At 40.0% G+C, this 15,927-nt stretch overlaps 1 protein-coding gene across 3 annotated transcripts in view; it reads right to left on the minus strand.

Moving 5' to 3' along the window:
- The window catches only part of SLC25A12 (solute carrier family 25 member 12), a 209,209-nt gene that overhangs the window by 73,133 nt on the left and 120,149 nt on the right, over positions 1 to 15,927 (minus strand). For all 3 annotated transcript variants that reach the window (XM_066346580.1, XM_066346581.1, XM_066346582.1), the window contains exon 3: positions 3,712 to 3,854. In XM_066346580.1, coding sequence (XP_066202677.1) covers positions 3,712 to 3,854 — 143 coding nt within the window. The remainder of the gene's footprint in view (positions 1 to 3,711; positions 3,855 to 15,927) is intronic.

Raw genomic sequence — 15,927 nt, forward strand, 5'->3', positions numbered from 1 at the left:
CATTATTAGATTCTTTACTAACCAAAACACATTTTTTATCTATTCTACTCTGGCCACTGTAAATCACTGATTCCACTTGACCTGAGAGAACCACTCAGTGAAGTTTCAAAAAGGATACACTACTGCCTAACCAGGTGGTGGCACAGTGGATAGAGCGTCGAACTGGGATGCAGAGGACCCAGGTTCAAGACCCCGAGGTCGCCAGCTTGAGCGCGGGCTCATCTGGTTTAGGAAAAGCCCACTAGCTTGAACCCAAGGTCGCTGGCTCAAGCAAGGGGTCACTCGGTCTGCTGAAGGCCCACGGTGAAGGCACATATGAGAAAGCAATCAATGAACAACTAAGGTGTTGCAACGCACAATGAAAAACTGATTGATACTTCTCATCTCTCTCCATTCCTGTCTGTCTGTCCCTGTCTATCCCTCTCTCTGACTCACTCTCTGTCTCTGTAAAAAATAAATAAATTAAAAAAAAAAAAAAAAAGGATACACTACTGAGATGCACCAGACAGTTACAAAAGAAAGCATCTGAAAAGTCATGGATACTCTGGAAAGAGGTCTCAGACCAAATTAATAACAATAAATACTCTGGTCATTTTTTTAAAGATTTTATTTATTGATTTTAGAGAAGAGAGTGAGAGGAAGAGAAGGAGGTGGGGAGGAGTGGGAAGCATCCCGGACAAGCCCAGGGTTTTGAACTGGTGACCTCAGCATTCCAGGTCAATACTTTATTCACTGTACCACCACAGGTCAGGCCTCTTATTATTTCTAAATGAGCTAAATGTATATGCTATCTTTAATCATTTTGAAGAAAGCACTCTGATTAAATATAATTAATTTTCACATGCCTTATTGTTTAAGCACTATTGAGAGTCTAATACAGGGGTCAGGAAACTTTTTGGCTGAGAGAGCCATGAACACTACATATTTTAAAATGTAATTCCATGAAAGCCATACAATGACCCGTGTACATTATGCATTATCCAATAAAAATTTGGTGTTGTCCCGGAGGACAGCTGTGATTGGCTCCAGCCACCCGCTACCATGAACATGAGCGGTAGGAAATGAATGGATTGTAATACATGAGAATGTTTTATATTTTTAACGTTATTATTATTTTTATTAAAGATTGGTCTGCCAGCCAGATGCAGCCATCAAGAGCCACACCTGGCTCACGAGCCATTGGTTCCTGACCCCTGGTCTAATGACTAAATGGACCACAATAACTTACCAGCTGATCTGACTTCTTTAGAGACTAGAGACAAAATATATACAAGTTTCCCAATATCTGACATCAATAAATTATACAAAATCTTTCCAAGATTATTTCATGCACTGTGCTAGATTTTGCAGGAAAATACAAGGGAATACAATATTAACCCTGGACGCAAAGAACATAGATACCAACATTTCTACTTTAACTATTAACAATAGTCTCCTAAACAGATTTCACTGCATTTAAGTCTTGTCCTACTCCAAGCTAATATTTTTCTAAAATATGGAAATAACATTTAAAGATTGTCTCACCTGACCTGTGGTGGTGCAGTGGATAAAATGTTACTGAGGTTGCTGGTAGGAAACCCTGGGTTTGCCTGGTCAAGGCACATATGGGAGTTGATGCTTCCTGCTCCTCCCCCTTCTGTCTCTCTCTCCTTTCTCTAAAATAAATTTTTAAAAATCTGAATAAAGGCCCTGGCCAGTTGGCTCAGTGGTAGAGCGTCGGCGTGGTGTGCAGGAGTCCCAGGTTCAATTCCCAGCCAGGGCACACAGGAGAGGCGCCCATCTGCTTCTCCACCCTCCCCCTCTCCTTCCTCTCTGTCTCTCTCTTCCCCTCCCGCAGTCAAGGCTCCATTGGAGCAAAGTTGGCCCGGGCGCTGAGGATGGCTCCATGGCCTCTGCCTCGGGCGCTAGAATGGCTCTGATTGCGGCAGAGCAATGCCCCAAGATGGGCAGAGCATTGCCCCCTGGTGGGCAGAGCGTCGCCCCTGGTGGGCATGCCAGGTGGATCCCGGTCGGGCGCATGTGGGAGTCTGTCTGACTGCCTCCCCATTTCCAACTTCAGAAAAATACAAAAAAATAAATAAATTAATTAAAAAATAAATAAATAAAAATCTGAATAAAAAAAAATTGCCTAGTGTTTTCAGTTTCTCACACAAGCACCTATACAGGTAGGAGGAAAAAACCTGGGTTGTTGGAGGCCTGGGTATGTAGCTTGGAACTCATGAAGCAAGGGAAATTTTCTTTATAATTCATACAAGTATTCCATTTGCTCCATAATACACTCATATGTGATTTTATATAAAAATAAGTGTGCTTTTTCCACTTGAACTGAGTAAACTGACACTCTTAAGATGCACCTTGTTATTTCAGTAACTGTACAATATGCTTACTGCCAGGCTAAAAATATCTTTACGACCAAGAGTCACAAGCCTACAGGATCCAGTCAAAGCCTAGCACACAAGGTCCCCAGCTCCATCCAACCACAACTCTGACAGTGACAAAGCAACGCCACAACCACACCGAAGTACGTGTAATACAACCTCCCCACTCTCATGTGTGTGTCCCTTGCTGCTTCAGGTCACTGCTGCTCCCTTTCCGGAATTCTCCTTCCTACCTGTCCGGCCACCAGCCAGCTCCTTTCATCTTGCCAGATTTCGCTCAGGCATCACCTCCTCTGAGATGCTGTCCTGACTACCCCAAACAGACTGACTACACTTTCCTGGGTTCTACTTCTACTGTAGCACCTGATTCCCAAAGTATTACATTTTTCTGCTGTTTACTAATTCTCTCACTAGACCATGAGCTTCTTTTTAACACCAGGAACCCCATTTTATTTTGTTTGTATTTCTAAGGCGCAACAGTGCCTGGCAGATGGTGGTTGTTCAATAAATGTTTGTCAAATAAATGAAAAAATGAAGAATAATAAATACCACTCTCTAATCTCTTCCTTTATTTATTTTTCTTTATAAGACTTTTTTTTTTAAAGAGACAGAGAGAGAGTCAGAGAGAGGGATAGATAGGGACAGACAGATAGGAATGGAGAGATGAGAAGCATCAATCATCAGTTTTTCTTTGAGACACCTTAGTTGTTCATTGATTGCTTCCTTATATGTGCCTTGACCATGGGGCCACAGCAGACCGAGTAACCCCTTGCTCGAGTCAGCGACCTTGGGTCCAAGCTGGTGAGCTTTGCTCAAGCCAGATGAGCCCGCGCTCAAGCTTGCGACCTCTGGGTTTCAAACCTGGGTCCTCGGCATCCCAGTCCGACACTCTATCCACTGTGCGACTGCCTGGTCAGGCTCTTCATAACACTTATAACCTCCTAACATGTTATAATTTACTTTTAAATTTTGTTCATTTTTGCACTTTATTAATGATGTAATTCGAACAGTGCCTAGAACGCAGTAGATAGTAGGTATTCAATACTTACTGAATGAGTGAATGAATGGAATATACTTAGTTATCACAAAATAATTTTGTTCAGATTATATATAAAATATGACATTCCACATGTAACTTTTTTCAAAAAAGTAAAAAGAAAAATGCCAGTATCCTTGATAACGGCAATAAATAACAGTTTTTATGATAATTTAAGAAAAAATATGGCTTATTAATATTAAAATCCCAGATTGTCATAGGTAAACTTATGGTTTCTCCATTGTTAAATTAGATATTGCAGAACATTAGTTTTCAAAAAACATCTAAAGGTCTTACCCATCCTTGGTTTGATCGGCTACTCCTGCCAAGAGCTGGATAATCTTCGGATTGCTATTTGGATCATTATACAGTCCAAGATAGCGCTGGACAAAGTCTTCTGGGGTCATGTAATGTTCTCCATCAACCTCAGTACTGGCATACTAAAAAACAAATAACGTATACTTAAAAATTAAAATTATTCAATATCATTTTATAACCAACATATGTTTTGTGAAAATGTAAATTAAAGGCCAATATTAAAACCAGAATGCAGAATTTGTTTTCTGGATGGTGAAAAAACAAACACCAAGAGCATCATTTAAGAACATTGGTAAAGTGCTGATTTATGCTCTAACAGTGATTTTGAACCTTCTTCATCTCTCGGCACACATGAACTAATTACCATAATTTTTCAGAACAAAAAAATATATTTTTTGCTGATCTGACAAAAAAATAGGTAGAATTTTGATTCATTCACACCAGAAAGCTATTGTTGTACTGGATATTGTCATTATTTTATTTGACAATCTAAGGAAAAGAGGTCAGTGCCTCTAACTAAATAGTCAGGTATTGCATGTTTCAAAAATTCTTGCAGTACACTGGTTGAAAATCAACCTTGAAACATTATAAGCTAAAGAAGCTGGACACAAAAGGCCACATATTGTATGATCCCATTTACATGAAATGCCCACAACAGGCAAATCCTTAGTGACAGAAAGTAGTTGTTGTTGCAAGGGGCTGGGAGAAGCGAGGAATGGAGAGTAACTACTTAACATGTATGGGGCTTCTCTCTGGGAGTGATGAAACTGTTCTGGAATTATATAGTGGTGATGGGTACACAATATTATAAACATACTGAAAAGCATCAAATTATATACTTTAAAGTGGTTAAAATTGTGAATTTTATGTTATGTGGCTTTTATCTCAATTTAAATATGCATATATATGTAAGAGAAGAGATATTAGAAAGATGAAGAAAGGTGAAAGGGCAGTAAAGGTGCCCAAGACCTGAGAGTGAGAAAGTATCTGTAGACTCCCAGAGGCTTCCTGACTAGGGTAGGGTGCCCCGCCAAACCTCAGAGTGAAATGAATGAGAAAAGCATAATGAACAAGATCTTTCATAATAAGAATTTGTTCCAAGTTCCAGTAGCTCCAAAACAATAAAAATATTCTACCTTTTATTCATTTAGTTATATTTTATTTTTTAAGAGAAGGGTAGGGAGAGAGAGACATAGAGACAGGAACAGAGAGCTGTTCCTATATGTGTCCTGACTGGGGATCAAACTGGCAACCTCTGTGCTTCAGGACTATGCTCCAACCAACCGAGCTGTCTGGCCAGGGCTGAATTTTTTTTTTAATGAATTGAATTTTAGAGACAGAGAAAGCAAATGGGGGGGGGGGGGTGAGAAGGGAGAGAGAAAGGGAAAGGGGAAGGAAAGCATACATCTGTTGTTCCACTTAGTTGTGCATTCACTGGTTGCTTCCCATGTGTGCCCGACCGAGGATCAAACCTACAACCCTATCGTTTCAAGATGACGTTCTTAACCAACTGAGCTAACCAGCCAGGGTCAATATTCTACCTTTTATGTTGATCATTTTTAGAAATAAAACAATTATACCTATCAAATAAATGCCTCATTATTTTAAAGACTTTACGTACTATGATGTGACCAAACATGAAAGACCAAAACCCTCCTTTGGGCTGCAGCTGATCAGTGTAGCTACTTCACTCAACTATAAAGTAGCAACATCAGAAAACTTCCCAGAATTGAAGAACACAAGGGCCCACCAAGTGCCAAACACAATTAAAAAAAAATACCCACACCAGAACTTGGTTTATCATCACAAAATTACAGAATTTCAAAACAAAGAGATAATCCTAAAAGTGTTTCAAGGGAAAATAAAAGGGTCACATATGAAGAATTATGAATCATGGGCAACGTGCTCCTCAATAGAAACACTGGAATCTTGAAGACAATGCAGTAAGGTCTTGAAAATTCTAAGAGAAATTATTGCCAACCTAGAATTCTAAACTGAGCCAAACTCTTAGTCAACTCTAAGGGTAGGTTGAAAGCACTTGAAGGTATCCATGTTCTCAACACCTTTTTTCCTCCCTTCACATATACCTTTTCTCAGGAAGCTATAGAATTTGTTCCATCAAAAACAGAAAATGAATCAAGTAAGAGGAAGATGTGGGAATTAGGAAACAGATAATCCAACTCTGGAAAATAGCCAAGGAAAAACCCAGGACAACAATCTTGCTGCAGACCTCGCGAGTACCTCGTCCTGGCTGGAGCCGAGAGAGGGCTCGAAGGAGGAAAACCACCAGGGAAAATGAAAGGTCAGGTTACCTGAGGCATGTACTCAGCTATGTGGAAAATAACACTGGGGAACTGAACTCTGCTCAGATGTTACCTTCTCAATGAGACCCACTCTTATCACACTATTTAGTCTTACAACCCATGCCTATATCTGTATTCCCAATCCCCCTTCTATAAGTAGCTGTTTTCCACTTGGCCTCTATCACCTTCTAACATACTTTATATTTTACTTATTATATTTACTGTCTATCTCCCAACTAGACTGTGTCACAAAGGAAAAAAAATCTTTCTCTAGTTTGTTCACTGATGTATCCCGAGCACCAAGAATAATGCCTGGCACATAGTAGGCATTAAGCAAATATTTGTTAAATTAATGAATTAGCAACAGGTACACAAATTACTAAGTAAGTGAAAAGTTAGGTAATTTTTTTACTTTATGAAAAAGTATTTGCCTGACCAGGCGGTGGCTCAATGGATAAAGCATCAGACGGGGATGTGGAGGACCCAGGTTTGAGACCCCGAGGTCGCCAGCTTGAGCGCAGGCTCATCTGGCTTGAGCAAAAAAGAAAAAAGCTCACCAGCTTGGACCCAAGGTCGCTGGCTCGAGCAAGGGGTTACTCGGTCTGCTGAAGGCCCGCGGTCAAGACACATATGAGAGAGCAATCAATGAACGACTAAGGTGTCGCAAAGAAAAACTGATGATTGATGCTTCTCATCTCTCTCCATTCCTGTCTGTCTGTCCCTATCTATCCCTCTCTCTGACTCTCTCTCTGTCCCTGTAAAAAAAAAAAAAGTATTTTTGTTGTAAAATATAGGAAATATTATAATATATCACAATTAAAACATTAATAATAATGTAGACACCAAATATTAATAATCATTACAAATTTACTTAGGGGAATGGAGGAAAAAGAATGAGGGAGGAATTAGTACAAGGAAGTCCTCAAGTACTGTAATAAAAAGTTAATGTCTGGAAACAGCAGTATAGAAATATAAGGAAAAATATAAAAATAAATAACTAAGTTGCTTCTGACAAAAGAAGACAGGATGAGCAGGATCAGAGCAAAGGACTGTTTGTTTGCTTTTGGTTAAGTTTTTTTTTTTTTAATTTTTTATTTATTCATTTTAGAGAGGAGAGGGAGAGACAGAGAGAGAGAGAGAGAGGAGAGACAGAGAGAGAGAAGGGGAGAAGAGCTGGAAGCATCAACTCCCACATATGCCTTGACCAGGCAAGCCCAGGGTTTCGAACCGGCGACCTCAGCATTTCCAGGTCCATGCTTTATCCACTGCGCCACCACAGGTCAGGCTAGTTAAGTATTTTAAATGTTTTCATTTGTGATCTGACCAAACGAAACCACAGCTCTTTCAAAATCAAAACCGTTTCCTTTGTTGTAATCTAAAATACACCACAGAGGCTATCACAGCAAATTCTACATCAACCTACGTAAGAAGTAGCCCAAAGTGGACATATTTTTACTAGCTGATGCTACCAACAGCACCTAACAAAATAAAGTCATGTTCTCTCTACATGCTATAAGAGTCATTTCTGAAAGAGTCATGTGTTTAAATCCTGGTCCTACTACTAATTCACTGAGTCCTCCGAAAACTCCATTGTCTTCCCAGGCCCATAAATATATCACACATCTATAAAATGAAGACTAAACAATTTTTGATGTTTCAAAACAACAGGTATGCAAACATAGGATAAAAAAAATAAAACTGCATAATATTGATACTAATAATGAATGGATTTTACCAATTCATGTCAACTGTTCCTCTCATTCTTCAGTGTATGACATAATCTGGTAAGTTTTACCAAGATCACAAAACCACCAGAACTTAGGACAGAATTTAGTTAGGAGTGAGGAAAGGTATAATGTCAGGGAGACTACTGCAATTGGAACGAGGGAGCAACACAAGGAAGTCTAAAAGTAGAATTTAGAGAGATTGACAAGTCAACCACTAACTAGAATTGGAGTGCCAAACCACAGTATGAAAACGAACTATGGGAACCGAAAAGGAATGGTTCATGCTAAGGATTAATTAGTAGGTGGGGTTGGGAGGAGGAAGGACAAAATAATGTTCGCAACAGGCCTTTAAAATAAAATAAAATTTCAACTGCAAATGGAAAGTATATTTCAGGCTAAAAAAATAAAAATCAATGTGAACAAGCCTGACCAGGCAGTGGCGCAGTGGATAGAATGTTGGCCTGGGAAGCTAAGGACCCAGGTTCAAAACCCCAGATCACTGGTTTGAGCGCTGGTTGCTTGAGTGCAGGGTCACTGACTTGAGTGTCGGACCACAGACATGTCCCCATGCTTGCTGGCTTGAGCCCAAAGGCTGCTAGCTTGAGCAAGGGGCCACTGGCTCAGCTAGGGCCACCAGTCAAGGCATGTATGAGAAGCAATCAATGAAAAACTAAGGTGCCGCAACTATGAGTTGATGCTTCTCATCTCTCTCCCTTCCTGTCTATGTCTGTCTCTCTCTCAAAAACAAAACAAAACAGCCTGACCAGGTGGTGGCGCAGTGGATAGAGCATCGGATTGGGATGCGGAAGGACCCAGGTTCGAGACCCCGAGGTCGCCAGCTTGAGCGCGGGCTCATCTGGCTTGAGCAAAGAGCTCACCAGCTTAGACCCAAGGTCGCTGGCTCCAGCAGGGGGTTACTCGGTCTGCTGAAGGCCCGCGGTCAAGGCACATGTGAGAAAGCAATCAATGAACAACTAAGAAGTCGCAACGCGCAACGAGAAACTGATGATTGATGCTTCTCATCTCTCTCCGTTCCTGTCTGTCTGTCCCTGTCTATCTCTGCCTCTGTAAAAAAAAAAAAAAAAAAAACAATGTGAACAAATATATAAATAGTTTTTTTCTTTGGAGAGGGGAAAGTAGTTGGAGAGAGCAATCATAACAAAGATAGGGTAAATATACAAAGATACATAGAAGGTGAAGCTGACAAGGCAGTTTTAGACCAGATGTTGCAAGACTGAATACTAAACTGAATCACTCTGAGCTTTCTTCCATGTGCCGTGGGGTATCACTAAAAATTTTAGGGGAGGAGAGAGACTATCTAACCTTGGTTCTCCCAGGTAGCAATGTGAAAGATGGACTGGAGAAGAAAGAAACTGATTAGGGGCAGGGAACCAAGTAGTGGCTATTGCAAAGATCCAGGGCAGAGAGGCTGAGGCTGAACCAAAGCAGTGGGAGGTGCAAATTAAACAAACAAACAAACAAACAAACAAACAAAAAAACCAATGGCTACATTTATCTGTTGCTAATGGATATGATTTTGATGTGTACATTCATACCATTTAAAATTCAAAAGGTACAAAAGAAGATGATACAGTGAAAAGTCTTCCTTCTACCTTGACACCAAGTCACTCAATTTCCTACTACAGTGGCAGTCAATTTCTTGCATATCCTTCCAAAGATGTTTTACACATGAACAAGTAAATTATATATACATGATATGTTAATATACACAAATATGTGTGTAGAAATATTCTTATCCATTTCTCTTTCTTACACGAACAATAGATTATTTACACTGTTCTGTACATCGTGTTTTTTATTCCAATTCAGTCCTTTTGAAAAGTGATTTAGCAATACTGTATATGTATATACACACAAATCTACATACATATCATGTATAAAGAGTCATAAAAATGTTCACATCCTTTGACAAAGAATCTTGGGCATGATTCCCATAAAAAAAATTTTTAAGTAAACTAAATGCAAAATACAAAGTAAAATACAAGAGATGGGTTATGGTGATCTCTGTTCTTTGTCTCTGTTCTTTGTTCTCTTCACAATTATTTGAATGTTGCTTTCTTCCTTAAATTAAATTTATAAATTTATTTTAAAATTTTAATTTAATGGGGTGACATTGCTCAATGAGAGTACACAGGTTTCAGGTGAACAGCTCGATAGCATTTGAACTGTTGATTGCATTGTGTGCCCATCATCTAAAGTCAAAAATCATTTTTCGTCGCCATATACTTGGTATGTAAATTTCCAAAGGAGAGGATATATGAAAACATTTGCATTAGTATTAACAAAATTTAGCATCTAACTATCCTTTTGGGGGGCATGGCACAAAAATGTCTACTATCTAATACCTGAGTATGATTGTCAGGATTACCACTACTACACACACACAGAACACATACATGAACACAAACTCACATACACTAAAAGTACGCTGCACTTACTGAATCACCAGGATTTCATAATATTCTTGACTTTAAAACTATCAAGAAATAGAGCAGTCTTAGCATAAACTACAAAGAACACAGCAGCCAAACAAAGAAAACAGACGCTTTTGTTGACACTTACCGGAACAGGCTCTGCCAGTATCTGGAGTTATAAATGATGCCAGAGAATCTCTTGCCCTGAGGTAATTCGCTAGTGTTTTCCCCAACTCTTCTAGTCTATTTTAACTTGATTTTCACCAAAAGATAAAGTGCATAGGCTCAAAGAAAAAAACAAGTCTCTCCCGCAAGGAGTCACTACTTGACTTTTGCAGAAGACAGTTAACTAATTAACTCATTAAATTAGAGACAATTACGTGGCAATGTCAGTGAGCCTGTTGCCTGAACAGACAGAAGAGGGAATTTAAAAATGAAACCAGGATCTATTCACAGTCAAGATGCTAAAACATTTTAGGTATATCTTAACAAAAAAAAAGCACGTCCTATAAAATAGGTAATATATTTAAACCCAAAGTATTTAATACTTTTAAAATAAGAATGATCCATTAATTCTAAACAACTTCATTCCTTTCAATGCTTATTATTTTAATCAACTGGCTAATGTTTTACACAGATTTTTAAAAAGTAAACATAGCCAAGAGTTAACACATAAAGCTAGAAGTAGGAAAATGTTCAATGGCCTTATTGAGACTTTCCGCTAATCAAAATGACTTGAGTGTTCACACTAAAAACAATAAAAATCTATTTAAAAGAAGGTTTTGAGTTTCCCAATGCTAAAAATTTAATATATCAAACAACTTAGTTTCATAGTATCATTGCCATTTTGTTCCTATCATTTCAAAGGATGAACTAAAATAACTTTAATCAAAAATGATAATACTCCAAATAACTTTAAAGTTAATCACCTGCAGTTTCAAAGATGTCTCTTAAACACTTGTAAATCCCTCTTGGGCAAAAAGTCAAGGACACATGAAAGACATAGACAAGAAGGGCTAGCAGTATCTTAAAAAAAAAAAAATTTCTGCCTGACCAGGCGGCAGCACAGTGGATAGAGCGTCAGACTGGGATGCGGAAGACCCAGGTTCGAGGTCGCCAGCTTGTGCGTGGGCTCATCTGGTTTGAGCAAAAATTCACCAGCTTGGACCCAAGGTTGCTGTCTCAAGCAAGGGGTTACTCGGTCTGCTGAAGGCCTGCGGTCAAGGCACATGTGAGAAAGCAATCAATGAACAACTAAGGTGTCGCAATGCGCAACGAAAAACTAATGATTGATGCTTCTCATCTCTCCGTTCCTGTCTGTCTGTCCCTGTCTATCCCTCACTCTGATTCACTCTCTGTCTCTGTAAAAAAATAAAATAATTTTTTAAAAAGAGTTTTAAATTAAAAAAATAAATTTTCTTGACTGGTGGTAGCACAGTGGATAGAGCAGCAACTTGGGACACTATGGTCCTAGGTTCAAAACCCCAAGGTATCGTTAGAGCACGGGCTCATCCGGCTTGAGAGCAGTCTCACCAGCTTGAGAGTGGGTCACCAGCCTGAGTTTACCAACATGATCCCATGGTCACTGACTTGAGCCCAAAGGTCGCTGGTTTGAGCAAGGGGGTCACTGGCTCAGCTAGAGCCACCGGTCAAGGCACATATGAAAAGCAATCAATGAACAACTGAAGTGCCACAACTATGAGTTGATGCTTCTAGCTCTTCCTCTCTCTTTCTTGTTCTCTCTCCCTCTTCTTAAAAAAAAAGGGGGGGGATTCTATTTTCTTACTTAAACTTTATCCAAATCCAAGTCAAGTATTTGAATGTACAATTATATATAGCTTTGACATTTCCATAAAAAAAATTTACATGTAAGCCTTGACATTCTGAAGCTTGAGAAATAAAATGGATTTTACAGATTAAAATCTTTATACATTTAATTTAAATTAGTGCTTATAAAAAATGGCAGGGTTTCATATTCACACTTAACTACCTCATGTTATCTAGAAATGTTTTGCCTATTAAGGTAACAGATCAACAGATCAAGGCCTAACTTGCCTGGGGTAAACTGGATATAGTAACTCCTTTGTCTTTTACCACATTTAACCTTAAGTGACCTTTAGAATGTATACTATCTACATCACAAGTTAACTATAAAACAAACTTTACAAAGAATTTAGACACAAACCTAAATTTCCACTAAGTAAGAAAAAAAAAAGGTTAACTTAAAATTCAATGTCATGGCCTGACCAGGCGGTGGCACAGTGGATAGAGCGTCGGACTGAGATGCGAAAGGACCCAGGTTCGAGACCCTGGGGTTGCCAGCTTGAGCGTGGGCTCATCTGGCTTGGGCAAAAAGCTCACTAGAGTGGACCCAAGGTCACTGGCTCGAGCAGGGGGTTGCTCAGTCTGCTGAAGGCCCACGGTCATGGCACATATGAGAAAGCAATCAATGAACAACTATGGTGTCGCAACGAAAAACTGATGATTGATGCTTCTCATCTCTCTCCGTTCCTGTCTGTCTGTCCCTATCTATCTCTCTGTCCCTGTAAAAAAAAAAAAAAAAATTCAATGTCATGAATGAGTAAAAAATCCATAGTCTAATGATACAAACTACCTGTTTAAATGGTTTAAATTAAAAAACATCCTTTGGCCCTGGCCAGTTGGCTCAGTGGTAGAGCGTCGGCCTGGCATGCAGGAGTCCCAGGTTCGATTCCCGGCCAGGGCGCACAGGAGAAGCGCCCATCTGCTTCTCCACCCCTCCCCCTCTCCTTCCTCTCTCCCTCCCGCAGCCAAGGCTCCATTGAAGCAAAGTTGGCCTGTGCGCTGAGGATGGCTCTGTGGCCTCTGCCTCAGGTGCTAGAATGGCTCTGGTTGCAACAGAGCATCACCCCCTGGTGGGCATGCCGGGTGGATCCCGGTCGGGCGCATGTGGGAGTCTGTCTGACTGCCTCCCGTTTCCAGCTTCAGAAAAAAACAACAACAAAAAAAAACATCCTTTGATGTTTTATATTTCTAAAAGATTTTTCAGAGATTATAAGAAAATTCTAATTGGCTGTGATGAGAAAGCTGGTTACTTTTTAAAAATTATTCAGCGTTATCAAGATCAAATATTTGGCCCTGGCCAGTTGGCTCAGTTGTAGACCATTGTCCCAGGCATGTGGATGTCCTGGGTTCATTCCCTGTCAGGGCACACAGGAGATGCAACCATCTGCTTCTCTACCCCTTCCCCTCCTCCTTATCTCTTTCCCTCTTTCTCTTCCTCTCCTGCAGCCATGGCTCAACTAGTTTGAGCACTGTGGATGGCTCCATGGAGCCTCTACCTCAGGTGCTAAAAATAGCTCTCTTGGGAGCAGGGGCAGAGCATTGGCTCCAGATGGGGGTTGCTGGCTGGATCCTAGTCGGGGCACATGTAGGGAGGTCTATCTCCCCTCCTCTCACTTGGAAAAAGAAGGAAAAAAATAAAATATTTCCTTTTTATGTACACCAAAACCAAAGTAATATATCTAGAAGTTCTACTTTATAAGCTAAAAATCTACTAAAATCAAATATTTCAGGTTATTTTGCATTCAGTTAAAAGCATTTATGAAGCATCAACTATGTGCTAGGCACTATGCCTGATACTAGGGCTGCAAAGGTCTGTAAAACATCGTTCCTGTCCTCAAACAGCTCAGAGACAATGGCATGATGGACACCTGAACCAGAGTCAGAAGACAGGTTCTAATCCCATATGCCATTAACTACTTAAGATTTCTTGAGCAAAAAACTCTGAGCTTCTTTAATAGAAATCAGCTGTCTTGTTGGGAGGGGAAGAGATCTTGAACACCAAAACACTTGTTATAAAGCATATATACAGATTGAAATAGTTATTCTAAAACGCTTAGAAACATAGAAAAGCATAGAACCCATTTTCCCCTTGCTTTATTGACTTTTTCTGCTCTTGCTCAAACATGAAGGAGATATTGTTCTAATTCTTCATTTTTCTTCAAACCAAGGTTTCCTTGCACAATTCTTGGTTTTACCCGATCGGTCACGACTGGTTTAGGCAGCTTCCTCTGTTTATCCAACATTTGGCTTAACTGTTCCTTTATGACTGTTTCAACAGAGATGACTGTCATTTTCAGATCCTAACATACCTTCAACTACAGTAACTCAAATGACAATGTCACAAAGTTCAGTAACTTCAAATATCAAGCAGAGCACTTCCCATATAGAAAAATGAATTATATAAACAACTGAAGAAAAAGACATGTACCAAGGCAAGAGCTGAGCATATGAAGCTAGTCTTTTTGCAGTTCTTCCCTATCACTGCTCTTATTCCTAATGGGGCCCAAATTTATTCAGGAATGCATGTCCTTTCACTACAAAACCACTCTGCATAATGAGCAAAGATCACAACAAATCTGACACACAAAACCTGTTATAATAAATAGTACAATGAGGCCCTGGATGATTGGCTCAGCAGTAGAGCATCAACCCAGTGTGTGGAAGTCCTGGCTTTGATTCCCAGTCAAGGCACAGAGGAGAGACGACTACCTGCTTCTCCACACTCACCCTATTTCTTCTCTCTCTAATTCCTGCAGCCGTGGCTCAATTGATCTGAGCACATCAGCTGAGGATGGCTCCCTGGAGCCTCCTCACCAGGAGCTAAAAATAACTCTCTTAGAAGCATGGCCCCAGATAGGTAGAGCATCAGCCCCAGATGGGAGTTGCCGTGTGAATCCTGGTCAGGGCGCATGTGGGAGTCTGTTTCTATCTCTCCCTCCTCTCACTTAAAAAAAAAAAAAAAAAGGAAAAGTACTGGCCCTGGCCAACTGGCTCAGCGGTAGAGCGCCCACCCGGCGTGTGAATCTCCTGGGTTCAATTCCCGGCCAGGGCACACAGGAGAAGTGCCCATCTGGCTTCTCCACCCTTCCCCCTCTCCTTTCTCTCTCTTCCCCTCCTGCAACCAGGGTTCCATTAGAGCAAAGTTGGCCCTGGCGGTGAGGATGGCTCCATGGCCTCCGCCTCAGGCGCTAGAATGGCTCCAGCCACAACGGAGCGACGCCCCAGATGGGCAGAGCATTGCCCCCTGGTGGGCATGCCCGGTGGATCCCAGTCAGGCGCATGCAGGAATCTGTCTGACTGCCTCCCCCACTTCTAACTTCGGAAAAATACAAAAAATAAAATAAATAAGAAAAAAAGAAAAATAAATAGTACAATGTGGAATTCACTTTCTATAATAAACAATATTTTAACAAGAAAAATAATTTTAAATACAATTTGGCTACATTAATTTTAACAACTTTATTGAGCCACATTAATTTTTTTTAAATGGAGATTTTAATAACTGAGGCAAAATCTTTGACATTTATCAAAATCAATTATATATACATTGGGGAAAGGCAGTTTTATAAATCTTAATTTTAATTGGCACTTTCAGTTGTATATTTCACATACACTAGAAACAAAACCTTCCATTTGATTTTGCAAAGAAAACGCTTCAGATATCTGCCTTTCTAATTCAGCTTGCTCCCATGAAATAATATGGGCTTATTTTTCTTTTTGCTTTAATATATGTATTTTTACTGTTTGTTATAGTCAGTCCTACTGCCCGCTACTAAACAATGCAATTCCTAACACAGTAGTGAGGTACAAGATCCTTGTTAATCACTGAAATCAACTAAAGCTCCCATAATAAACTAGTCTACCAAAACAATTTTCCCCTTAAAATGGCCAAAAACCATGGAAATA

This window comes from Saccopteryx leptura, chromosome 7 (genome assembly GCF_036850995.1).
Source record: "Saccopteryx leptura isolate mSacLep1 chromosome 7, mSacLep1_pri_phased_curated, whole genome shotgun sequence".
Classification (NCBI taxonomy): domain Eukaryota; kingdom Metazoa; phylum Chordata; class Mammalia; order Chiroptera; family Emballonuridae; genus Saccopteryx; species Saccopteryx leptura.